Source organism: Rana temporaria, chromosome 7 (assembly GCF_905171775.1).
Source record: "Rana temporaria chromosome 7, aRanTem1.1, whole genome shotgun sequence".
Taxonomy (NCBI): Eukaryota; Metazoa; Chordata; class Amphibia; order Anura; family Ranidae; genus Rana; species Rana temporaria.
Genome location: NC_053495.1, coordinates 180,693,797 through 180,719,801, shown reverse-complemented (window position 1 = coordinate 180,719,801; position 26,005 = coordinate 180,693,797). Strand labels below are relative to the sequence as shown.

At 45.3% G+C, this 26,005-nt stretch overlaps 1 protein-coding gene across 3 annotated transcripts in view; it reads right to left on the bottom strand.

Annotated features, from left to right (window-relative positions):
• Window positions 1-1,710: 1,710 nt before the first annotated feature.
• DDAH1 (dimethylarginine dimethylaminohydrolase 1) overlaps window positions 1,711-26,005 on the bottom strand; it is a 241,853-nt gene continuing 217,558 nt past the window's right edge. For all 3 annotated transcript variants that reach the window (XM_040360560.1, XM_040360557.1, XM_040360559.1), the window contains 4 exons: window positions 21,682-21,755; window positions 19,796-19,915; window positions 8,620-8,763; window positions 1,711-2,096 (listed from right to left, as the gene is read on the bottom strand). In XM_040360560.1, the coding sequence (XP_040216494.1) occupies window positions 1,980-2,096; window positions 8,620-8,763; window positions 19,796-19,915; window positions 21,682-21,755 (455 nt within the window). In that variant the 3' untranslated portion in view covers window positions 1,711-1,979. The remainder of the gene's footprint in view (window positions 2,097-8,619; window positions 8,764-19,795; window positions 19,916-21,681; window positions 21,756-26,005) is intronic.

The window sequence follows — 26,005 nt, the reverse complement described above, 5'->3', positions numbered from 1 at the left end:
GCTACATGAAGATTTTGCCAATATTGGGCTAGATTCAGGTAGGGGCACGCATTTTAACGGCGGCGCAGTGTATCGTATTTAGGCTACGCCGCCGCAACTTACAGGAGCAAGTGCAGTATTCACAAAGCACTTGCTCCGTAAGTTGCGGCGGCGTAGCGTAAATGGGGCCGGCGTAAGCGCACAAAATTCAAATGTGGAATGGGGGGGCGTGTTTTATTTTAATGTGTGATGACCTGACGTGATTGACGTTTTTTACGAAAAAAAACGTGCGCCTCATAGAAGCAGGAGCAACGTTATGCCGAAAAAGCCTTACGCAAACTACGTAAAAAACTACCGCCGGGCACACGTACATTTGTGAATCGGCGTAACTAGGTAATTTGCATACTCTACGCCGAAAACAACGGAAGCGCCCCTAGCGGCCAGCACAAAAATGAACACAATTATACGCCGCCGCATTCAAAACCGCACAGTTATTGTCTGCTTTTACTGCCCCCCCATGTGAAAGAGCTCAATTTGTTTTATATCTAGTCAGGGTGACCATCATATAACATAGTTGTCAGTACATCTACAAGTGATTATGTAGCCAGATTGTAATGTGTGCAGTCATCTTAAAGGGTTAATTCAACTTTGCCGGAATAATGTGTAGGCAAACATACAGCAGCCTCTCCTCCCCACACCCACCCCCCGCTGTCAGAACCCCCCCCCCCCCCCCCCAAGCCACTCAAATGAAATACCTGCTCTTAACTGTTCTCCGCCAGTGCTTTCGGGACAGACCAGTTGGATTCTGATTGGTCAGCTCCGTCAATGTTGTGACACTGACCAATCAGAATCAATCTGGTCCATGCTAGAAGCGATGAAGGAGAAGATGTAGAAGATCTGGGATTTCGAGTCCCTGGACTGCTGGAGCAGGTATGGGGGTGGCGATCCCGGAGGTAAGAACAGCAGGTACTGATAGGTGGGGTGGATGGCTGGTCTTAGTTCACCTAAACACTGTTTCTGTAAGCCTGGGTTCACACTGCCCGGAACTTCGGCACGACTTGCATGCGACTTCTTTAACAGAAGTTAATGCAAGCTGTACCAAAAATAGTGAAGGAACCTTTTTCTAAGTCGGAGCGATTTAAGTCGCACCAATTTGAATGGTTCCATTGCACAGAATGGGGTCCGACTTCTGATGTGACAAGTGCACGTGACATGTCACATCAGTGTGAGCCGGGCCTAAAGGTGAACTAACCCTTTATGATATACAAGAAATCAGAACCAGATTCCCACTGGAGTCCACTTAAGACTGAACTAGCAGTTGGGGTTACCCTTTAAGGAGGACCTCATAGAAAACTGGAAATCCCTTGTCCGTGACTCATGCATGAACACACACAGCATATTCCCATCACACGGCTTGCAGATTTGGGCTGTAGTAATACAGCCCATTACAAAAATACAATAAATCACTGTAGTGATTGTCACATTTTTATGGTTGTCCGCAAATCACTGCAAACAACAGCTGAATGGGCCTCTTTCAATGGCATCCTTCCACATTGCTGTGTCTGACTATGCATTACGCAACATGAGTCACTGCCCCGCCCCCTCCCAGGACTGATGGAATGAGAGTCGTGGAGCCAGGAGAGTTGGACCGGCACCACGAGAGTGCAGAACAGTGTTGGGTGGAGTTTTTCTTGAATGGGCAAAAATGTGTGAAATTCTGACAAACCCACATGCTGTATAATGATGAATATTTATTAATACTGAAATTACAAAACAGGCTCTTGTGTTCATGAATTTAAGGCGTTCATAGATGAATAGAAAGTGATAGAATAAAATGATCTAGTAATCAAAATCCAGCCCTAGATTTTTTAATTATTTTTTTTATCACAAGATGTGTCGCTTAGTATTAGTAGCTTAGTGGTAGATTGTCAGATTAAAGGGCATTACAGTAGTGGCCACAGGATTGAACCGATGCCGTAGGCATGGCGGAGTCCATCGTCTCAGAGGTCAGGTGACTTGTTTATCAGTAGGGAGCTGCAGGTCAGACACCCGTCCACTTTGGCTAATTCGGAATTGGCTACGGGGATCAGCATGTGTTCCTTCAGCTTCTCGTACACCTGCAGGAGTAAAAATAACATAGTTAGGGGTGACTTAAACCAGACACCTACCTGCAGGGCTGGTGCAAGGATTTTTAACACCCTAGGTGAAACCTCATTTTAATAGCCCCCCCCACCCCAGCTCCACTCACTTTGCCCTGCCCATGTGTACTCCACATTTTTAATGAAGCATCCATCAAATGCAGCCTCACCAGCGCCCATCAAATGCAGCCTCACCAGCGCCCATCAAATGCAGCCTCACCAGCGCCCATCAAATGCAGCCTCACCAGTGCGGACACACGGTCCGTATTCATCCGATTCCCCATAGGGGAGAGCGGAGGAGAGACAGGGCGGTCTCTGCACTGTGTGCGGGGACCGCCCTGTCCGCCGACAGCTCAGCGGGGATTTACGGAGGAATCCCCGCTGAGCCAAACGGGCTAACGGAGCGGATCAATACGGATCCGCTCCGTGTAAAAGAGCCCTTAGAGTTGGTGGGGGACTGATGCTGCATCCAGCTAGGCAAGTATGAATATGAAAAACAAAACAAACGCCATACTTCTCTTTTAAATCATATTTAAAACTACAATTTTTTTTAGCAAAGAGTTACAATTTATGTCAGGGCAAATAAAAAAAAAATAATAATAATAATAAAAAAAAAACATGCAGCACATCTCTGCAATGCATGAGCACGGTTTATCCCTTGAACCCTTTCGCTGCCAGAGCCATTTTTGCATTTTTTTTATGTACAACATTTTAGGCCTGAAGATTGTTTTATTTTAATCATCTTTTATTTGATTTTAAACAACAAGGAAAACAGAGATTCACGAGTACAATCCAAAGAAAAGAAAAAGGAAAAAGAAACCAAACCCGAGGGGTATTCTTCCAGTTTAACCCCCTTTGATCATATATAACAGTAATATCAATTTAATTACCCATACAAAAAAAACAAACATTTCGAAAGAAAAAACCATTTCCCCATCTAATTAATCTTCATTTATAACCAGGGGGAGGAAAAACAAATTACATTTTAAATTTTCTGATCCCTGTTTCTTTCCCCTCCCTCACTCCTCAAAAGTCAGGGCTCTCACCCTGACAGTACCTTTAATATCCCGTTTCGATTCTGTCCCCTTCATGCGGGAAGCCAAAATCCCGCCATGATTGGGACATTTCCCCTGTATCTCCTTGTTTACTTTACTTAACCCCCCCCCCCCCACCCGTCCCTAACCCCTCCCCAATACCCATTAAACCCCCCAAAACAAAAAAAAAAAAAAAGCAACGCCCCTGCCTGCCTCTCCCCCCGGACCCCGCAGCAGTCATCCCACCTTCAATCTACATCCATCAAGGCTTTCCCCTCCTCCGAATATCTGAATATGTTCCATTCCGCCCACGTTTCCAAGTAGACCCTCCGCTTCTGCCTTGAGGTCCATACTAGGTCCTCCATTCTGTTCAAGTTTTCCACTCTATTAAGCCACATCTTAATAGATGGGGCCCTTGTCTGTTTCCACAGCCCTGGAATGCAAGCCCGGGCTGCGTTCAGGAGATGGCACACCACTGTTTTCCTGTAGCGCCTCACTGATATTTCCACATCCTGAAGTATGAAAAAAGACCATTCAGTTGGTAGTTGTTCCTTACAAAATCTTTGTGTAATTTCCCGGACCCTACTCCAATATCCTAGAATCTTAGGACAAGCCCAAAAAATATGCATGAGGGTTCCTCCTTCCCGCCCACACCTCCAACATCTGTCTGTCATGTCTGGAAAACATTTACTCAAAATCTCAGGGGTCCGATACCACCGAGACAAGATTTTATAATTCATCTCTTGTGTCTTTATACACATGGATGTTTCGAAAATATTCCCTATTATCTTAGTTTTTTGATCTTCTGTAAAAGGTCTTCCTAATTCCCGTTCCCACTTATTAAAGAAGGGTAACTGAGAATCCGCTGATGGAGTATTAAGTAACGCACTAATTCTTGAGAGGGAGTGCCGTAGAGTCCCCTGCCCGCTACAGTACCTCTCGAACATTGTCAGGGTTCGGCAGTACCTAACTGGTGGTTTTAAGGTGTCTAAAAAGTGGTACAGTTGTAGGGATCTCCAAAAGTCTAGTTGGTAAGGGGAGTCTATCCTCTCCATTTCCTGCCTGGGAATCCAAACGCCCTCCCTCAGGAAATGCGATGCTTGGAACAACCCCTGTTCCATTAGCTTACTAAAGGGGCCGTTCAATGACCCTGGTACAAACTGCGGATTTCCCAAAATTGGGAAAAGGGGTGAATCCTCCGTCGATAGTATCCCCCGTACAAATAGCTTGTGTGCCACCCGCAAGGTAGGTCCTATCAGCGGATGTCTTTTCATTTCTGTTGGGAGAGCCCGGTAACACCATGCTGCCCGCTGTAGGATACTACCGCATTGGTCCTGCTCTAGCCCCGGCCATAACTTTTCTCCAGTGTGTCGGCTCCAATCAATAAGTCGACACAGTAATGTTGCTTGGTAATATCTAAAAATATCCGGGGCAGCAATTCCTCCGTCCCGTTTGGCCAGTGATATAGTATGAGCCTTAATTCTTGGGCGTTTATTTGCCCAAATAAACTTATTAATAAGAACCTGTACCTGCCTGAAGAAAGATCTGGGTATTGCTATCGGGAGGGTCTGAAAGAGGTACAGAAATTTGGGTAATATGCTCATTTTAATGATGCTGGATCTCCCCAGCCACGAGTGAAACCCCCTATGCCATCCATCCAGGAGGGCCCGTATTTTGGACAACAAGGGCAGAAAATTAAGCTTAAAAACTTGTGTTAGGTCCGCCGGTATGAGGGTTCCCAAGTATGTAAGGGCAGTGTCAGACCATTTAAATTTAAATTTTGATTTCAATATCCTTAATTCTCTCCCCGGGATCGCCACTCCCATCGCTTCCGATTTATCATAATTAATCTTGAAATTTGACCATTCGCCGTACAGACCTAATTCTTGTTCCAAATTGGGGAGGGATTCACTCGGGCTGGTCAAACTAAACATCATGTCATCAGCATAGGCTGAAATTTTATATTCTGTACCTCTCAGAGACACCCCCTTGATACCTGGGTTCAGGCGGATCCTGCTCAGTAGTGGTTCAACCGTCAGGGCAAATAAGAGTGGTGACAGGGGGCAACCCTGCCTTGTCCCATTTGATAGTTTAAAAGGTGGTGACAGTATACCATTCACTCTAACCTGTGCCGTTGGTTGTGTGTAGTTGCTTATGATCCACTGCAGCATCTTTCTCCCGAACCCCATGTGCCTTAATACTGCAAACATAAATTGCCAGTTGATCCGGTCAAATGCTTTCTCTGCATCCGTACCTAAAAAGACACATGGGGTTCGGGTGGTGCCTACCAGATGGATCAAGTTCATAGTCTTGACTGTATTGTCTCGGGCTTCCCGCAACTGCACGAATCCCACCTGGTCTTTGTGGACAAGCCCTGGTATGTTCTGCTGTATCCGCCCAGCCAAGATCTTGGCAAAGAGCTTCAGGTCTTCGTTCAACAACGAAATAGGTCTATAACTTCCACATTGGGAGGGGTCCTTTCCTTCTTTAGGAATCACCGCTATCACCGCCTTTAATGACTCGTTATGGAGGGCGCCTATATCCCCTAGGCCATTGAACAAATCTACCATAAATAAACCCAATTCAGGCATAAAAGTTCTATAATATTGAGTGGTATATCCGTCTGGTCCCGGAGCCTTCCCTCCCTTCCCCTTCTTCACTACCTGCTGCAATTCCTCTATTGTAATTGTTTTTTCCATTTCCTGGCTCGTTTCTGGTGTTAAGCTTGGGATACCTGAGGTTGCTATGTAGTTACCCATCTCCGCCTGGTCCTGAGGGTTTGTTTGCAAGTTATATAGGGAGCTGTAGAAATCCCCAAACCTCCCTGCTATCTCTCTGGGCAGCACAATTTTCTCCCCCTCTATACCCTGAATCATCGGGAAGTAGGTTTTGGTCTGTTGTTCTTTTAATGCACTGGCCAATTGTTTCCCACTTTTGTTACCAAATTCATAGTTCTGCCTTTTGCCGTTTTGAATTGCCCATATAGCCTTCTGTAAAAGTAATTCTGTAAGTTGTCTACGTGCCGCCCTTAGTTCGCGTTCCAGCACAGGGTTAGGATTATGCTTATGTTTTATCTCCAGCTTTGCAATTTCTGTCATAAGAGTTGTTACCCTCAGCTCCCTCTCTCTTTTTATCCTTGCCCCGTGTTTCATTAGAACCCCCCTTATTACCGCCTTGTGGGCCTCCCACACTACCCCCATATTACAATTTGGGGTCATGTTAGCCTCAAAATACCACCTCAATTCCTTCCGCACGTCCTCTAGTACAACCTCCTCCTGCAATAGACTTTCGTTCAATCTCCAAGACCCCGTCCCTCCTGACCACGAGTCTCCCAATGTATATTTTAGGACAATTGGTGCATGATCTGTCCACGTGATCTCGCCGATTACAACCTCTTTTACAGAGTGTAACTGATTACTGAAGATTGTTTTAAACCCTTAAACATTATGGGAGAGATTTACTAAAACTATAGCGTGCAAAATATGGTGCAGCTCTGCACCATATACAATCTCCCCCTATATAGAAACCAATCAGTTTCCAGGTTTTATTGTCAAAGGTAAATTGAACATTTTGAGTGCTCCAGTTTTTGTAAATCTCCCCCAATATATTTTCTGAAAGCAGACACATTGATGAATAGCGGTTGTTCCAATTCCTTAGGCCACACATTATTTGTGGAATGGTTTACCAAGTACTACATTTCATTGGTAAAATGTTAGAGGGGACTATGCCATGTACCGTACATAGATACCCAACATGGCAAGACTTAAATCTTTGTGTGCCTGCAAAACAATAACATTCACTAATCTATAACTTTCACAGGTGTTGCTTTAAAAGCCTCTAAGGTCATCAAATTAGACCTAACCATGTATAGTGACCAGTGTCATCTTAAGAGCATTATAGGCCCCCGGGCAATACAGTGCACTGGGGCCCTGTCTACACAATCACGCACGAGAATTTACTGACAAAAATCATAAAATTTACTGGCAGAACCACATCTTTTACTGCCAGTGCAAAAAAAGTACCTAAAATTACAGTTTTCAGTGCCGAACAATGCAAATGTCAGTATTTTAACTATAAAATGTCTTCATTGACATGAAGGTCAGGTTACTCTAACCCAGCCAGCACAGAGTTTCCTTTTACATCAGAGTCTGCAGGGATCCCCCTTACAGTGAAAGGGAACTCTTATGTAAAGGGGAACGCTGCAGATCATGATCTAAGGGGGGAACTCCGATGTGGAGGGGGGCTCTGGTGACCAGAGACCACCTTATATCAGAGTCCACTGCTTTCTTTTTCCCACTTACATCAGGGTCCGCAGACTGAGTTCCCCCTTGCATTGTAAGGGGGAATCCTGCAGACTCTGATGTAAAGGGGAACTCTGATGTGGGGGGCACTCTGGTGACCAGAGACCACCTTCCGTAGAGTAAATACACTAAGGTAAGGGGGGGTCACTAATATAGGAGGGGGAACCTTTATATCAGTGCCCCCTTACATTTTTGCATTCACTCCCCCCTTACATCAGCAACCCCCCGCACTCATGGAGGATCGGATCTTCTCTGTGATTTCCGCAAACTGGGCATTAGCAGTTCTAACCCGTCACTCTCCACAATTTTTTACTGGAGTTGCTGGGCAGCCGGTGGGGCCCCCCAGGCAAGCAGGGCCCCCGGGCAACTGCCCAGCCTGCCCAATGGAAAAGATGGCCCTGATAGTGACCCGAGAATTATTGCACTCTCTCTGGTGTGCATGTCAATATGTAATATTTGTAGTGCAAGCAACGTTTTCATATGTGTAATGTGTAATAATTTTTAAGGCGGGTTTTCTAAAATGAGAAAAGCGTGCCCTTTAGATGTTGGGTATCTATTTAGTCGATGTAACATCATCTTTCACAATATACAAAAAAATTGTGCTAACTTTACAGTTTAGTGTTTTTTTTTTATATTCCGTGAAGTGAAGTGTTTTCCCCATAAAATATTGAAATGACCGCCATTTTATTCTCCAGAGTCTTTGCTAAAAAAATAAAAATAAAAAATTATATATTTCCTGTTGATGTGCCAGAAACATAGAATGCTCCCACCTTCCTCTTTGGCATGACAACACAGTGTCATTTTGGTTCTGAATTCCAAGCACATGGTGTCAGCCCTGCCTACTTTTTTTTCCTAGTGGATTACAAAGAACACTGCCCTGCCCTCCCCTCATCTCCTGTACCCCTCCTCTCCCCCTCCCCCCATCTCACCGCCACAACCCCTCCTTGTGCACAGAGCACAAGAAGTTACCAGCGCACAAGATTTCTGGCAGGATCAACAGGTATTTTTTGTAATTATTGAAAAGATAGAACATGCCTCTTAATGGGACCTTTCTGAAGAAGTAGTACTAATACACACCCTGGTAAGCAATTACCAGCTTGATCTTGACATTTAACATGTGCAATATGCGAACAATGTTTACTGAGGCTGTGCTTAGTTTTAGGTTACCTTGACACTTTCTGGGTATTCCTCGGGTGCTCTGTGTAATAGTACATGGCCTTTTCCTGGTATGTTCAAGTAGATGCAATTTGCAGCCGCATCATCGGGGACAGTCAGCTTATCATAACGGTGATCACTCATTTGCTGCATAGTCTGCCAAAATAATTACAGTAATATTACAGTAATATCAATTCTTGTCAGTTCACATACCAGGTTAACAAACAAAGGCCCAGATTCTGGTAGATCGCCGCATTTCTGCGGCGGCGTAACGTATCTCATTTACGTTACGCCGCCGCAAGTTTTACGGGCAAGTGCTTGATTCACAAAGAACTTGCCTGTAAAGTTGCGGCGGCGTAGCGTAAATCCTCCGGCGCAAGCCCGCCTAATTCAAATGATCCGGGTAGGGGGCATGGATCATTTAAATTAGGCGCATTCCCGCGCCGATCGTACTGCGCATGCGCCGTCCCTAAAATTTCCCGACGTGCATTGCGCTAAATGACGTCGCAAGGTTTCGACGTTAACGTAAATGGCGTCCAGCGCCATTCACGGACGACTTACACAAACAACGTAAATTTTTAAATTTCGACACGGGAACGACGGCCATACTTAACATTGGCTGCGCCTCGTATAGCAGGGGCAACTTTACGCGTCGCAAATCTTACGTAAACGTCGTAACTTCACTGCGTCGGTCGGGCGTACGTTCGGGAATTCGCGTATTTTGCTAATTTGCATACTCGATTGGGGAAACGACGTCGGCGACACCTAGCGGCGAAAAAAATAATTGCAATTAAGATCCGACAGCGTAAGAGCCTTACGCCTGTCGGATCTAATGGTTATCTATGCGTGTAAAATTAACATTCAGCGCCAAAACATAATAATTATAATTTAGAAAATAAAAATAAAATTAAAAATAAAAAAATAAAAGCTGCACCTCAAAAATACTGATTGTGATAATTGAAAAAATGTGTAGAGGGCGCTAGATCACTCAGTGCTAATGAATAGTAAACCAGCGTGCTGGGTGAAAATTTAAATACAATACAATAGACTTCTATTATAAAATGTAATTATTATAATAATAATAAAATAATAAGTTCAAAAAAAGGAGAAGAGTCTTTGTGTTCAAAAAAAGACCCCTCAGAATCTTATAAAAAGTCCCAATAGGTGTTCAGTCAAATGCATAACATGTAAAAGAAAAAACAAATCTTCTTTCTTGAATATTCTTTAAGTGAAAAAAAGGGAAAAGGAAAGCCGTCACCAACAGATCCAGTCTTCTTAATCACCCTTAGATTGGTGTTGAAGCAATCAAATGTGCTTACCAGAAATAGTGGACTATTATGGTTAAATAATAGTCTGCTAGACATATGCAGGATTGTGCCTGCATGCACATCGGACAGGAAATCAATGATAGCCTCAATGCCAGGGATTCCAGATAGGATATAGATGAAAAAAGAAAGGCAATGGAGATGCCAATAGTGTATTATCGCTTAAAATTTATTGTAAATAAAAAACATATGTAAAAAACAAGAGACAAATGGCCTGGATGGCCTCTTACTTCTAAAAGTGCCTACCCGGCACTGGGGCTGCAGGCGTATCACCGCTACCTTGCGGTGCGGTAAAAGGCAGGGTCGTCTGGTCCGGTGCTAGCTCCGTAGCACGGCTCGGCGTCCCAGCTGACAGCTCGTATGGGCAGGGAGGCACGTCACGTGATCGGGTCCGCCTCCGACGTACGTTTCGTCGGGTACAACGTCTTCAGGGGGGCGTGCCCGATCACTAATGCATGACGGTATTTGTAGTCTCAAAGGGACTGCTGATTGGTCCAAAATAGAAAGGTGAAGTGAGAAAGCAGCCGCGGTGCCGTTTAAGCTAAACACTAAAGCATAACAATCGAATGGTAGATTATCATATTATAGTTTGCAACAACGGATGCTTTGGTGAATTTGCTTGATATGCCTAAAACCATGAAACACAAAGGAATCTCTCTCTGGCAAATAGCAAAAAAACAAAAAAACCGGGGGATTCTGAAAAATACTACACTCGCATCCCTCCGGATGTGCACACTGAAATCCAACATGATCAATACTATATATAAAAGAACCATCTTGCAGGCCATATAACTACATAGAAGTGTCTGGTGGATAAAAATAAGGTATGGCAAAATGCTGTAGACCTTGTGTAAAAATCCACAACATTAGCAACATACAATAGGGTATTTGGATACTGAATCAGGCGCATAGATACGACGGGCGGACTCAGAGATACGACGGCGTATCAGGCAATACGCCGGCGTATCTCTTTTGAGATTCTGGCCCAAAGCTTGTAAACTGGAAATACAACCCATTTAACATTGCACTTGTGATAAGGTCCAATCATGCTACGTTATAATCAGAGTTTTATCCAACATGTCGTGATCCTTTGCAGCCAGATTCAGCAGGACTTTCAGGCCTCGTACACACGACCAAGTTTCTCGGCAAAAAAACCCAGCAAGAAACTTGCTGGAATTTTTTTTTTGCCGAGGAAACCGGTCGTGTGTACATTTTTCGACGAGGAAACTGTCGAGCATCCCGTCGAGCCAAAAAGAGAGCATGTCTTCTTTTTCCTCGACGGGAATGGAGAAACTTGCCTTGTTGAGTTCCTCGACAGCCTAACAAGGAACTCGACGAGGAAAATTATGTGTTTCGCCCGTCGAGTTCCTCGGTCGTGTGTACGAGGCTTCATAGTGCCCATGAGTAGGAGGTAGGCTTCTCATAATCACTCTGGACTGTGCAAAGACCTTCAGAGCTACTACACACCTCTACATGTAATGAGCGTAAAGAAGGTCAGAAACATATTTTGGGAATGGACAGAAGAAGTGTGTGTAATTACACGGCAACAGTCTCAAACAGAGGACAAGGCCAAATTAAAGGGGTTGTAAAGGTACAATTTTTTTCCCCTAAATAGCTTCCTTTCCCTTAGTGCAGTCCTCCTTCACTTACCTCATCCTTCCATTTTGCTTTTAAATGTCCTTATTTCTTCTGAGAAATCCTCACTTCCTGTTCTTCTGTCTGTAACTACACACAGTAATGTGAAGCTTTCTTCCTGGTGTGGAGAAAGCCTATTGAGGGGGTAGGGGACGAGCAGAAGGGTCAGGACTCCCACTAACACACAGCCCCTTTCTCTATCTGCAAAGTAGATAGCGTCCTGACCCTCCTGCTCGCCCCCTCCCCCCTCAATACCTGGGTACAGAAGAATATCAAAAAGTCCAGTTGCAGGGACCCCTGAGGATGATTCTGCTGTGGTGTTCATCTTGGTGTTAAAGTTATGAAAATGGAATCAATGATGATGGAGAGATCCTCCAGCCACTGTCCAACCAGCCTGGAACACGGCTTCTCACCGCAGAAACTGTGGTATGACAGGGTGCTCTCTCCGTTGCAAGTAGAGAAAGGAGCTGTGTGTTATTGGGCGTCCTGACAACGCTAAAAAACGTTGAAAGGCTCCCTGCAAAGCTACTGGCGATTTTTATACCTTTTTTTAGCTTCAGTGTGCATGGAGCCTTATAATGCGAGAAAAAAAAAAGGAAGAGGTGATCAAATACCACCAAAAGAAAGCTCGATTTGTGGGGAAAAAAATACATAAAATTTTGTTTGGGTACAGCGTTGCATGACTGCACAATTGTCAGCTAAAATAACGCAGTGCTGTACCTCAAAAAATGGCCTGGGTCATGAAGGGGGGTAAATCTTCCAGAGGGCAGAACGTGCATTAATGTATTCACACATAAATGGTCCATACGGAAAATTCACTTGAAAGTGTTCTACTTTAAAGTTTCAATAGAAGATACAAGGACACTTGTGGATAAAAGGTTTAACCTCTTCATGATGAAAGGATTCTTTACTGTAATGCTGCGTACACACGCCCGGTTCTTCCGTCGGAATAAACTCTGACGGGTTTCTCTGACGGAATTCCGCTCAAGCTGTCTTGCATACACACGGACACACCAAATTCCGACCGTCAAAAATGCGGTGAGGTACAACACTACGACGAGCCTAGAAAAATGAAGTTCAGTGCTTCCGAGCATGCATGTTTTTTTCTCCGTCGGAATTCCATACAGACGAACGGAATTAGATAGAATTTTTTTCCGTTGGAAAAAAAGAGAAACATGTTGGCCCGGATTCACAAAGCACTTACGCCGACGTATCTCGAGATACGCTGCGTAAGTGTAACTATGCGTCGTCATATCTATGCGCCGTGCCCACAATCTGAGATACGCCTAAAAATAGGCTTCCTACGACCGACGTAACTTGCCTACGCCGTCGTATCGTGGGCGCATATTTACGCTGGGAGCATTTGCCGTTCCCATTGATTTTCTATGCACATATGCAAATAAGGGGGATACGCTGATTCACGAAAGTAGTTGCGCCCGGCGCATAATATACGCGGTTTGTGTAAGTCGTACGTCCGGCGTAAAGTTATGCCCCATAAAGCATGTGTAAGTCAGCAGCATCCATTCAAATGGCTGCACCAGGGAACACAGCCGTCGTATTTTACGTCGTTTACGTAATGCGTGAATATGGCTAGGCGTAGGTTACGTTCACGTCGTAGGCAGTGATTCGACGTATCATAGGGAGTAGTTCCGACGTGATTCTGAGCATGCGCACTGGGATGCGTCCACGGGACGGCGCATGCGCCGTTCGTTTTAAGCACTTGTATGGCGCTCGGCCCATCATTTACATGGGGTCACGCCTCATTAGCATGGCTCACGCCCACTTCCACCTACGACGGCTTACGCCGAGGAAACCCAGCGCAGTTTGGGCAGCGGAGGCTTTGTGAATTCAGTGCTTGCCTCTCTGCGCTGCGTCGGCGTAGCGTATATTAGATACACTACGCTGGTATAAATATGCGCCGATGTATGTGAATCCGGGCCGTTCTCTTTATAAGTATGATGAAAAAATTCCGTCAGACTTTTTTCATCGGAAATTCCGACCGTGTGTACAAGGCATTAGAGCTGCAATTTTTTTTAGAACAGTCCCCCATAGGAACAGCTTGAAAAAAGGGCAAAATATATAAAATATTATCTCCTAAAATTCCTAAAGAATACATTGCAAATGTCTATCAGATGATCCATATGTTCATTATCTGATTGCCTTTAGGGATTAGAAAATATTTTTTCCTATTAGAAGAAATAAGGCCACACTTTTTAGAGACCTTTTACATTTCTCTAGATAACTATGGGTTAAGGTTTTTGTCCATTTCATTTTTTATTTATTTTTTAAATATCGGGTAAATATACAAAAGAAAAATAAATATTTGCTACATAAATGTGACAAAGGTCTACAACCTTATCAAAATTAGCTAATGGAATAAGAAAAGAAGACGATCAAATGGGAGGTAAGTGACTGAGGTGTATCTATAATAAACAAAAAAGAAATAAAATGTCCTGCTTGAGCGGATGTATTAGTAACTCAAGAATCCCAAACCTTCCGGAAATCATCTGTTTTATCAGTTAGAATAGCTGAGAGATTGTCACTGATCATTACCCAGTTCAGTTTTGAAACAATCCAGGTAAAGTTAATTGACGTTGAGTTCCATGACCTACCAATTGTAATGGCTGCAAGGAAGACACAAGAAATGCGTTTACTGGAAGGTCTAGGAACGTTGGGGATAATGTGGTTAAGGGGAGCAATGACTCCATAGTCAAGGGTTTGATGATGCAATGGTTTTCTGTTTTTAATGGTTAATTTTGATGAACATGTGTTGTCTTTCACTGTAATTATATAAACTGCAGATAGAAAAAATAAGATTTTTGACTTACCATAAAGTCCTATTCCTTAAGTTCATTAAAGTAGAACATTACCCAAAAGGGAACGTGAAGCCTCGTACACACGACCGAGGAACTCGACGGGCGAAACACATCGTTTTCCTTGTCGAGTTCCTTGTTAGGCTGTCGAGGAACTCGACAAGGCAAGTTTCTCCATTCCCGTCGAGGAAAAAGAAGACATGCTCTCCGGTTTCCTCGGCAAAAAAATAAATCCCAGCAAGTTTCTTGCTGGTTTTTGCCGAGAAACTTGGTCGTGTGTACGAGGCCTTACACTTTTCCACCTCCTGCCCCTACCAACTTATGGGCACTTTTTTGAGGGGTAGCCGGTTACCTAGCTGATAGCTACCCGCTCCCCTCTTTGCGGAAGTTTGGCTCTAACGCCTCTTTGCCCAAAGCCTTCACAGGTCCCAGAAGGCTGTGGGACCAATTACCAAGCGCAGTGGAAAGCCGGTCTTTGAAGCTGCAAGTAATCACAGCTTACTTCCCACACTAGACATGATGGTGCTGGGGACCCCAAGACCGGAGAGAGCTCGCCCAGGTGAGGACAGCGCTGGATTCCTGGACAGGAAAGCATACTTTTAAAAGTCAGCAGCTACGATAATTTTTTGGGGGGTGACTGAAGATCCTCTTTAAAGTTTAAGTCGGAAAAATAAAGTGGTTGTAAACCCTCAGAAACAGAAAAAAACATGCAAGGCAAAGGCATAATAGGCATAGCTTACTAGCTCATTATGAATTACTTTAAAACGAAGCCCCTGCAGCGGTCCTCGTCCCCCCCTCCGGCGGCGATATGTCTCCGGGGGGTTACTTTTGGGTGCCGCCTCTCTGGCCCTGTGATTGGCCAGAGCCGCGATGAAGAGGACATACAGGTGAACATATAGAAGAAACACCTTGTACAAATGCCTTTTTTCCCAGAAATAAGAGGCAAGTGGTCTTTCAAATGGAATGGCTAGAGACAACATCTATTCTTTGATGGTACTCAAGGCCAAATGGTGATCAAGACCAGATTGGAAATGGTAAAGATATGCTCTACAGAGTCTTTCCTAGAATAGAAATGCTTTGCCTTGCACCATGTGAAATATGCTTTCCAAGTGCGATGGTAGACCCTGGGAGAGGTGGATTTCCTAGCCTAGGACATTAGCACAAACTGAAGTATGATGGGATTTGATGAAGTTATTATTGGCCGACTTAAGTTGGCCATAAGGGACTACCTATACTATTTTCTATCAGCCAGCGAAAAAATAAAAACATTATTTTCCTCTATCCTTTTAACCCTGTGCCCCTTATTGAATGATAAAAAAAAAGGAGGCTACTATGAATTACCTTCTTCTACAGATGCTATGTGCCTGGCTGCCCCTAGCATCAATACTTAGAGGAAGCATGAAGAAAGCGAGTTTAGCCTGCCAACTTGCTCTAGGTCATTGCCTTAGAAAATACTAAAGCCATTGGATCAGTGTGAGGGCCGGGCAATTCCCATTTTCAGAGGGAGAAATCAGCAATGGCCGCTTGCTCATTTCAGCCCAGTTATTCTAAGTATATATGATTTAGTGGAAAGCGTACATATTGTACTTTCCATGGCGCCTTATAGATAACATTTTCCATTTATCCCTCTAGCTTGCTCCCCAGAGGTCTGAAATGGCTGCTTAATATTTTCCAGGTCTATTCGCAAATGCCTAAGGATATCAGTAGTTTATCATTCTTCCAGAGGTAGAGTAAGGTTGCAGGCAAATATTTCCATTGCATCTCATGGATTAACCTTAGTACAATATTGTCTATAGGAGTCAGAGAACAAAGAGAAGGCAGCCTGGTGTACATATCGTACGTGTACCAACCATGAGTCTAGGGGATGTGTGCCCAACCAGTGGCCCGGGGGCCACATGTGGCCCGCGGAGCCCTCTGATGTGGCCCACGACCTCCTGCTCTGGGATGGAATAAAATAGAACAGAATACTGTTATTAAAGGTAAGTTTATTATATATGGGCATACCTTTTCTGCAGGGGTTACTGGGCTGCTTTCAAACTGATCCGCAGGTGCAGAGAAGTGCACCTCTGGGTTACCTGCACTGAGCCATAAACTTATATTACCTGCGAGTTTGGTGTGCTGAGAGTAGAGTGGGCTCTATAGAGCCGAGTGGGGTGCCATCCACCCACTCCACTCATTGTGGCCCGCGACTGGTTACCAAGTCACTTATGTGGCCCTTGCTCTTCAAAAGGTTGGGCACCCCTGGTCTAGGGGTACTTCAAGATTTCTATTACTCATGTAGCGCCCCCTTACTTTCAGTATGGGCACTACGCTAAAGTTAGTGGGGAATGGGAGAGTTATTTTGCTCCCATTCACAGTTTGTCAGTGTTGTTTCCACCCCTGGGCGACAGGTGGCGCTAGAGGGGTTCTGGCGGAGCCGCTTTTCCCCAGCAGCCAATTGGAGGAGTTTTCCCTTGCGGAGCATGCTGGGGAGGGGTATATCTGTGGCAGACACCATCTTTATTGGTTCTTCCCGCGGGTTCTAGGTTCCAGGTGCGGCATCCACCTTTAGGGTGCGTGCATCCAACGGACCCCGGCGATGGCCTTCCAGGCCGGGGCCAAATGCTACGTGGAGCTCTATATTGCTGGGTCCCCCGCTTTACTGACAAGATCCCAGCCGTGGGTTACCACCAGGTCCGAAGCTCCGTGACCGTGGGACCCGCGGACCCGATTGCCGCCGGAGTCCCGCGATCGGTCACAGCAGCTGAAGAACACCTTCCCCGCTCTTCACAGTGGCGCTGTCATTGACGTCACATGTCCAACCCCCGCCCCCTACAGTTAGAAACACATATGAGGTCACACTTAACCCCTTAGCGCCCCCTAGTGGTTAACTCCCAAACTGCAGTTGTCATTTTCACAGTAAACAATGCATTTTTATAGCACTTTTTGCTGTGAAAATGACAATGGTCCCAAAAATGTGGCAAAATTGTCCGATGTGTCCGCCATGTCGCAGTCGCAAAAAAAAAAATCGCTGAAAAATCGCTGAAAACTTTTTATATATTTTTGGGGGATATCTATTATAGCAAAAAGTAAAAAAATATTGATTTTTTTTCAAAATTGTCGCTCTATTTTTGTTTATAGCGCAAAAAATAAAAACCGCAGAGGTGATCAAATACCACCAAAAGAAAGCTCTATTTGTGGGGAAAAAAGGACACCAATTTTGTTTGGAAAACCACGTTGCACGACCGCGCAGTTGTCAGTTAAAGCGACGCAGTGCCAAATCGCAAAAAGGGGCCTGGTCCTTTACCTGCATATTGGTCCGGGTCTTAGGTAGTTAAACAGTGAATGGCTTCCTCCCCTTTTTTTTTGAAAACCGGAGTGCTAAATATGAAGCAGCTGAGCACATGATTGTTGGGAACTTGCAGGACCAGAGAGAAGGAAGCGATTCCTGTATGGGAATAACATTTTCCTAGCACGACCAGGTTCTAGACATCCCTAGAAACTAAACAGTGCTTAAGAAATGCACCCTGTTCCAAGACCTGCCCCAACCAGTGATTGGACATAAAAGGAGCAGCAGCTCAAGGATAACATCACTCTTCTTCTCTCCCCACCAATAAGATATCTTCCTCGTAAGCAACAGAGCCCTGATTGGCTCATAGTGCTAACCCTCCCTCTCCCAATCTTAGTGCTTGGTGTTATATCAAGACTTTATACCTGTTTTATGTAAAAAGTAGGGCTGTGGAAATTAAAGATTAATTCCTTTATTAATCGTTAATTCTTTTGATCAGTACTAGTGGTGCAATGGATCGTAAATGATCCTTCATCCAAATGGGATGCTGCCTCGGCTATAGGAAAGGCCGCGCCATCGGCCTAGCTCCTGGAGCGGCGGCCATCTTGGTCCACCCGGCGGCGGCCTAGGTGAGCCTAGAGCGGCGTGCTGACGTCCTCACCTGGCCTCAACTACTCGTGTTCGGCTGGCTTCTCTGGTAAAACTAAGCAAGCACTAATCTTCCTATACAGTGGGGGAGAGGTCTGTGAATATTACAGTGGGGGAGAGGTCTGTGAATATTACAGTGGGGGACAGGTCTGTGGATATTACAGTGGGGGGAGAGGTCTGTGAATATTACAGTGGGGGACAGGTCTGTGGATATTACAGTGGGGGGAGAGGTCTGTGGATATTACAGTGGGGGGAGAGGTCTGTGGATATTACAGTGGGGGGAGAGGTCTGTGGATATTACAGTGGGGGAGAGGTCTGTGGATATTACAGTGGGGGAGAGGTCTGTGGATTTTACAGTGGGGGGGAGAGGTCTGTGGATTTTACAGTGGGGGGAGATGTCTGTGGATATTACAGTGGGGAGATGTCTGTGGATATTACAGTGGGGGAGATGTCTGTGGATATTACAGTGGGGGAGAGGTCTGTGGATATTACAGTGGGGGAGATGTCTGTGGATATTACAGTGGGGGGATGTCTGTGGATATTACACTGGGGGTGATTGTGGATATTACAGTGGGGGAGATGTCTGAGGATATTACAGGGGGGAGATGTCTGTGGATATTACAGGGGGGAGATGTCTGTGGATATTATAGGGGGGAGATGTCTGTGGATATTACAGTGGGGGAGATGTCTGTGGATATTACAGTGGGGGAGATGTCTGTGGATATTACAGTGGGGGAGATGTCTGTGGATATTACAGTGGGGGAGATGTCTGTGGATATTACAGTGGGGGGGAGATGTCTGTGGATATTACAGTGGGGGAGACGTCTGTGGATATTACAGTGGGGGAGATGTCTGTGGATATTACAGTGAGGACTATATATGGTGGTGATCTGAAAAATGTATGTGCGTTATAATTAATCGATTAAAAAAAAAACGATTGATCGAACACGAAACAGCCCTAGTAAAACGTTTTTTTTTTCCAATAATTTGATTAACCCGTTTTTTTTTTTCTGCCTGGAGTCCAGCTTGAAATGCCAGGCCATTTTGTTCTTACCCAACGTACCCGGTTTCAGATCCGGCTTGAATTTGATATACAGGATGCACACAGTAGAGTGAAACTCTCAGGAATGTTGACAGTGATCTAATACATGCTTTGGCTTTGCTCCCTGAGATCTAATAATGCCAAAGGTTTTATTTTATGACCTGGATATGTGGCACCAGTCTAAGAAGCCACCTCCATTCTGCCCAGAGGCTTCTTGCAGCCAAGAGGTGGGGGTGGGGGTGATTAAACATTAATCTGGCAAAAGGCACAGAGCCTCTTAGAGCTTTAATACGGGTTACATCATTCCAGATACAGAACATTAAACAGCGTGTGAGGATGAACAGACATCTTTCCTTTCCGGTTACATTGTTTCATGGGGCATGCAAAACACCCATTTCCCCCGACAGGTCATGCCCTGGGGCTTATTTGTAGGTATTTTATGAAGTCTAGTATTTACCTTCAGAGCCTTCTGTGCAGGCTCGCTGGAACCGATGACGATGAGGTTTGGTCCGGCCATACTGCAAAAGCTTTTTAAATGCAAATTGTCCAACACGGGGACTGTGGAAACCGCATAATCCTGCAGAAAAGAAAACAAATCAGAGGAATAAATACTAAACTTCCTCTAGCAGTCTGGATTACTTAACCACTTCCATACCAGGCACTTATGCACCTTCCCGCCCAAGCCAATTTTCAGCTTTCAGCACTGTCGCAATTTGAATGACAATTGTGCGGTCGTGCTACACTGTACCCAAATGAAATTTTTATCATTTTGTTCCCACAAATAGAGCTTTCTTTTGGTGGTATTTGATCACCGAACAGCTTCCTCTCAAAGGAACAACGCTTGGGATCTTCTCAGGATTAGGGACCCAGTCGATCACTGGGGCCCAGCCACAGCTCAAATGTTTCGGACCAACGTGGTCCCGAAACCAGGAACAGTGTGTGGCACGCTCACCACGGCCCCAAAGCCCATTTTGCCGGGGCACCGTGATGTGGCCACCCTAAAGGTGGGCGCCACACGGGAAGAAGACCCAGACCAATGGCGTCTGTCTCATAAATACCCTCCCCCAGCATGCACCGTGAGGAAACCCCTCACTGTGACTTCTATACTTCTATTGTATGCAGTGCCACATGTGGCCAGAGGTGGGGGGCGCCGGAAAGACTCGTAGACCGTTCGGAGCTGCTCGGATGCACACGGAAACACTTGGGAACATAGGCCGGGATTCACGTAGAGCGGCGCATCTTTTTTCCCGGCATAGCGCATCTCATCTGCGCTACGCCGACGTAACTCTGAGAGGCAAGTACTGTATTCACAAAGCACTTGCTCCCCATATGTGCGCCGGCGTAACGTAAATGGGCTGGCGTAAGCCCGCGTAATTCAAAGTAGGCAGGTAGTGGGCGTGTTGTATTATAATTAACCGTGACCCCATGTAAATTAATGGCCGATCGAACGGCACATGCGCGCGCATGCTCAGAATCACGCCGCAAATACTCCCTAACATACGCCGGCTCAATGGCTATGACGTGAACGTAACCTACGCCCAGCCCCATTCACGTACGACTTACGTAAAATCCGACGGCTGTTCCGTCGTCCATACCTTAGCATTGGCTGCGCCTCATATAGCAGGGGTAAAGTTACGCCGGACGTACGCCTTACGCAAACGGCGTAGCTTACTGCGACGGGCGCAAGTACGTTCGTGAATCGGCGTATCTAGCTCATTTACATATTGGACGCGTAAATCGACGGAAGCGACCCTAGCGGCCAGCGTAAATATGCACCCAAGGAGACTTACGTCGGTCGTATCTTGGCATAATTCAGGCGTATCTGCTTTCCTGAATAAGCGTATAGATACGACGGCGCACATTTGGACTTACGACGGCGTATCTGGAGATACGTCGTCGTAAGTCCTTTCTGAATCCGGGCCTGAGTGTTTCCGAGAGCATTAGAGCGGCTACGAGTGTCACCAGCGCCCCCTGCCCCTATGGCCAAATGCGGTAACTGCACACCGCAGAGGCTTGAATCCTGCCCGTTTTGCAAGACAACACTCACAAACCGAGTCAGGATTTAAAAAAAAATAATAGCTCGTATTGCGCAACGTTCGTTAACCGGGTTACTCACAATCCGAGGTACTACTGTATATGTTTTTATTGTTTTCGAACAATCACTACGAACGTGGAAACAATCATGTAAACAAGTTTATTCTGTCCATTAGTGGCCAATTTGCTCTTGACTGACGAATAATCGCTCAGTCTGAAAACGCTTGAAATTCTGTGCGTGTATGGTCAGCATTAGAGCGTCTTATCTTCACAGCAAAAAAAAGAAAAAAACATAAACATGGGTCTGACCTTAAAGGTATCAGCCAGTATTTCTGCACCTCGTTGATTGGTTCTTTTTGATAACCCGACAAAGAACTCCCGTCCTGAAAGAAACACAATGAATGAAGTTGATAATGCTAATAATTTATAAAAAAAAAAACTAAAACAAAAATAAAAATCCCAGAAACAAAAACAGAACACTGCCATTACAGCCGAAACCCTGTCTGTGCCAAAAGTTTGCCCACCCCTTTCTGCCTCCAATACATTGCTACTGGTCAGCCTGTCAGTGATAGACCAATAGAAATGTGGAGGGTCAGGAGGTAGCAGCAAGCAAGGATGAGGGAGGAGGAGGGAGCCTGGGAGGTGACGTCAATACCCGCGGCTGAGTCTCCCGAAAGTGGGAACAGGACAGCTGTGAAAGACAGCTATCCTGTCCCCGCTCCCCCCAAAAGGTGCCAAATGTGGCACCGGAGGGGGGGAGGAGTACAACGAGCGGAAGTTTCACTTTTGGGTGGAATTCCGCTTTAAAGTGGTTGTAAACTCTTATATAAACCCAGTGAAGTGACTGGCCTAAGGTGATACACAGAGATAAAACAAATCCACCTACATAAAGTTGTACCTGTTTCTCTGTGGTCTTTTTTCTTTACATCCATTCAAAGTGCTGAATATTTAAAGCTAGGCTGAGCTTCCAAAAAAAAAGTGATGGAGAGAACTGAGGCTGTCAATCAGCTGAGAGTCCCTCCCCGTCACCATTTTTTATCTTGGTGTCAGGAAAACTTGTCAGATGTGATTCATGCATATAGCAAAAGAACGAAGCAGCAGATAGAAATGACACTAACTGCCCTGGATTGAGACAAGTACACACTATAGAGGGATAGGCTTTGTTCATATTTTATGTCTGAGGTTTACAACCACTTTACAATGAAGTTCCAGTTTTTTTTTAAATTAAAAGTCAGCAGCTACAAAAAGTGTAGCTGCTGACTTTTAATAATCAGCCACTCACCTGTTCCCCCGATCCAGCAGTGTGGAGTACACAACCACAACCTTGTTCTCCCTCACTCGTCGATGCTGGCATCTCTACTATGGGCACCCAGATGTGACAGCTTGGGGCTTCACAGCAGGGTGCCCACTGCGCTCTGTGACAGGTCCTAGAAGACTTCGGGACCAGTCATGTGTCCCAGAAGACTTCAGGAAGGAGATCTTCTGCTTCCGATCTTCCAAGGAATGCGAGTGGGAGCGGGTACCTGTCAAGAGCCGGTACTTGCCCCCTCCTCCCCAAAAGCTCAGTTTCACAAACTACTTTTGAGCTTCAAAAAAAAAAAAAACACAAAATTGTATTCAAAATTTTGGCTTTTTTAAGTAATCGACTTTTAAAGTATCCTCTCATAATTCAGCTCCATTTTTTTGTACAATAGATAAATGCCCAGCATGGTGACACAGGAAGGAGCAGCAGGAGATAGCGGTGTCACCCTACAGCCTAAGCAGTGACAGAGTGTCTGGAGAACATAGGCACCTAAAGAATATGACCAACTTACTGGCAGCCAAAAGAGTTGACATACAGTTCTTGAATGTAGAGAGTCACCATGAACACTTTCATTTAGGGCTGCAACTAACGATTATTTTCATAATCGATTAGTTGGCCGATTATTGTTTTGATTAATCGAATAATCGGATAATGGTCTTAAAAAAAAAAAAATTGTCGTTGGGCAGATTACAAAACACAAATTGCCGCAAAAACACATTGCATGCTTTTCTGCAGTTTCTCCATTGAAGTATATTGAACCAAAAAAAAAATAGCACCGTTTTGCGTTTAAAAAGTCCCTGTCCTTTCCAAATACGCAGCAGCTGAAAGAAAACTGTAGTGTGTTTCTGCAAAAAGCACCAAAAAACAGAGGTGTGACCCCGGCCTGAGATGTTTAGTAACATAATGGGGTTAAAAAAATAAATAAAAAAGAGATTTTTAATACAGCTTACCTGTAAAATCTTTTTCTTGGAGTACATCACGGGACACAGAGCGGCATTCATTACTATATGGGTTATATGGAGTACCTTCAGGTGATGGACACTGGCAATCTCAAACAGGAAATGCCCCTCCCTATATAACCCCCTCCCATAGGAGGAGTACCTCAGTTTTGTAGCAAGCAGTATGCCTCCCAAAATGGTCCTCAAAAGAGGGGTGGGAGCTCTGTGTCCCGTGATGTACTCCAAGAAAAAGATTTTACAGGTAAGCTGTATTAAAAATCTCTTTTTCTTTATCGTTACATCACGGGACACAGAGCGGCATTCATTACTATATGGGATGTCCCAAAGCAATGCTTACAATGAGGGGAGGGAGAACATCTCCAAGACAAAAGGATTTAATTTAGAGGTATACTCAAATCATAATAAATCCAACTTAGTTGAGAAAAATAATTTTAAATTTTAAATTTAACTCAAAAAAGGGGGAGCCCCCGGAATCCGAGGGTCTCAAACTGCAGCCTGCAGTACTGCCTGCCCAAAGGCTGTATCAGTATTCCTTCTTACGTCCAACTGGTAGAATTTTGTAAACGTGTGGACAGAAGACCAGGTTGCCGCCTTGCAAACTTGAGCCATAGAGATCTGGTGGTGTGCTGCCCAGGAGGCGCCCATGGCCCTAGTAGAATGAGCCTTTAATGATACTGGAGGAGGCAACCCTTTCAAGCCGTAGGCTTGAGTGATTAATTGCTTAATCCACCTAGAGATGGTGGACTTTGCAGCTGCCTGCCCCTTCTTGGGCCCATCCGGTAAAATGAACAGCACATCTGTCTTCCGGATCTTCTTTGTAGCTTTAAGATAGGCCTTCATGGCCCTGACAATATCCAAGGTATGCAGCAACCCTTCCTTTCTGGAAGTAGGTTTAGGGAAGAAGGATGGTAATACCAAATCCTGGTTCAAATGAAAACTGGATATAACCTTCGGTAGGAAGGAAGGATGAGGGCGGAGAACGACCCTGTCCTTATGAAAAATAAGATATGGTTCCTTACAGGATAAGGCCGCCAGTTCCGAAACTCTTCTTGCGGAAACTATGGCAACCAAAAATACTAACTTCCTTGTCAGTAAAACCAAAGGAATTTCAGCCAACGGCTCAAACGGTTGTTTCTGTAAACTTGACAGTACAAGATTTAAATCCCACGGACAAAGCGGGGATTTAACTGGAGGTTTAATACGTAAGACCCCTTGAAGGAAGGTCTTAACCAGCGAGTGGGTGGCCAGCGGCCGCTGAAACCACACTGACAGAGCAGAAATCTGTCCTTTGATTGTGCTTAATGCCAATCCTTTATCCACTCCCAGCTGGAGAAAACTTAAAACTATCGATGGTGAATTTGCGAGGAAGCCATAGCTTGGACTCACACCAGCCTACATAGGCCTTCCAGACCCTGTGATAAATCACCCTAGAGACCGGTTTCCTGGCTGTGATTAGGGTAGAGATTACTTTCTGAGACAGACCTCTACCCCTGAGAATCAGGGATTCAGCTTCCAGGCCGTCAAATTTAGATGCCGTAAGGCAGGGTGGAGGATCGGACCTTGCGATAGCAGATCTGGCCTTAGAGGCAGAGTCCAAGGGTCTCCCACTACCATCTTTAGGATTAGTGAGTACCATGCCCTTCTGGCCATGCTGGAGCTACCAGGATAACTGGTATGTGCTCCACCCGGATCCTGCGCAGCAGGCGGGGTAGTAACTGGAGCGGGGGAAACGCATAAAGAAGTTTGAACTGATGCCAAGGGCAAACCAGCGCATCGGTTCCGCAGGCCATCGGATCCCTTGAGCGGGACATGAACCTGTCTAGCTTCTTGTTGAGTCTCGATGCCATGATATCCACGTCCGGCACTCCCCATTTTTGGCAGAGTGCTTGAAAGACTTGTGGATGCAGAGACCATTCCCCCGGCAATAGAGTCTGGCGGCTTAAGAAGTCCGCCTGAAAGTTGTCCACTCCTGGAATGAATATTGCCGATATGCAGGGCACATGAGCCTCTGCCCATAGGAGAATCAAGCTCACCTCTCTCTGAGCGGCTTGACTCCTGGTTCCCCCTTGGTGATTTATGTATGCCACGGCCGTGGCATTGTCTGATTGAATTCTCACCGGGAACCCCTGCAATTTTGAAGTCCAAGCCATGAGGGCTAGTCGAGCAGCTCTGAGCTCCAAGATGTTGATGGGCAACTGCTTCTCTGGCTTTGCCCAAGTACCTTGGCGAGTGCAACCATCCAAAATTGCTCCCCAGCCCGTCAGGCTGGCGTCTGTGGTCACTATCTTCCAAGCCACTGGGCTGAAAGACTTCCCCTTCAGTAGATTCTGAGGGTCTAACCACCAACACAGACTTTGTCGGACTCTTGATG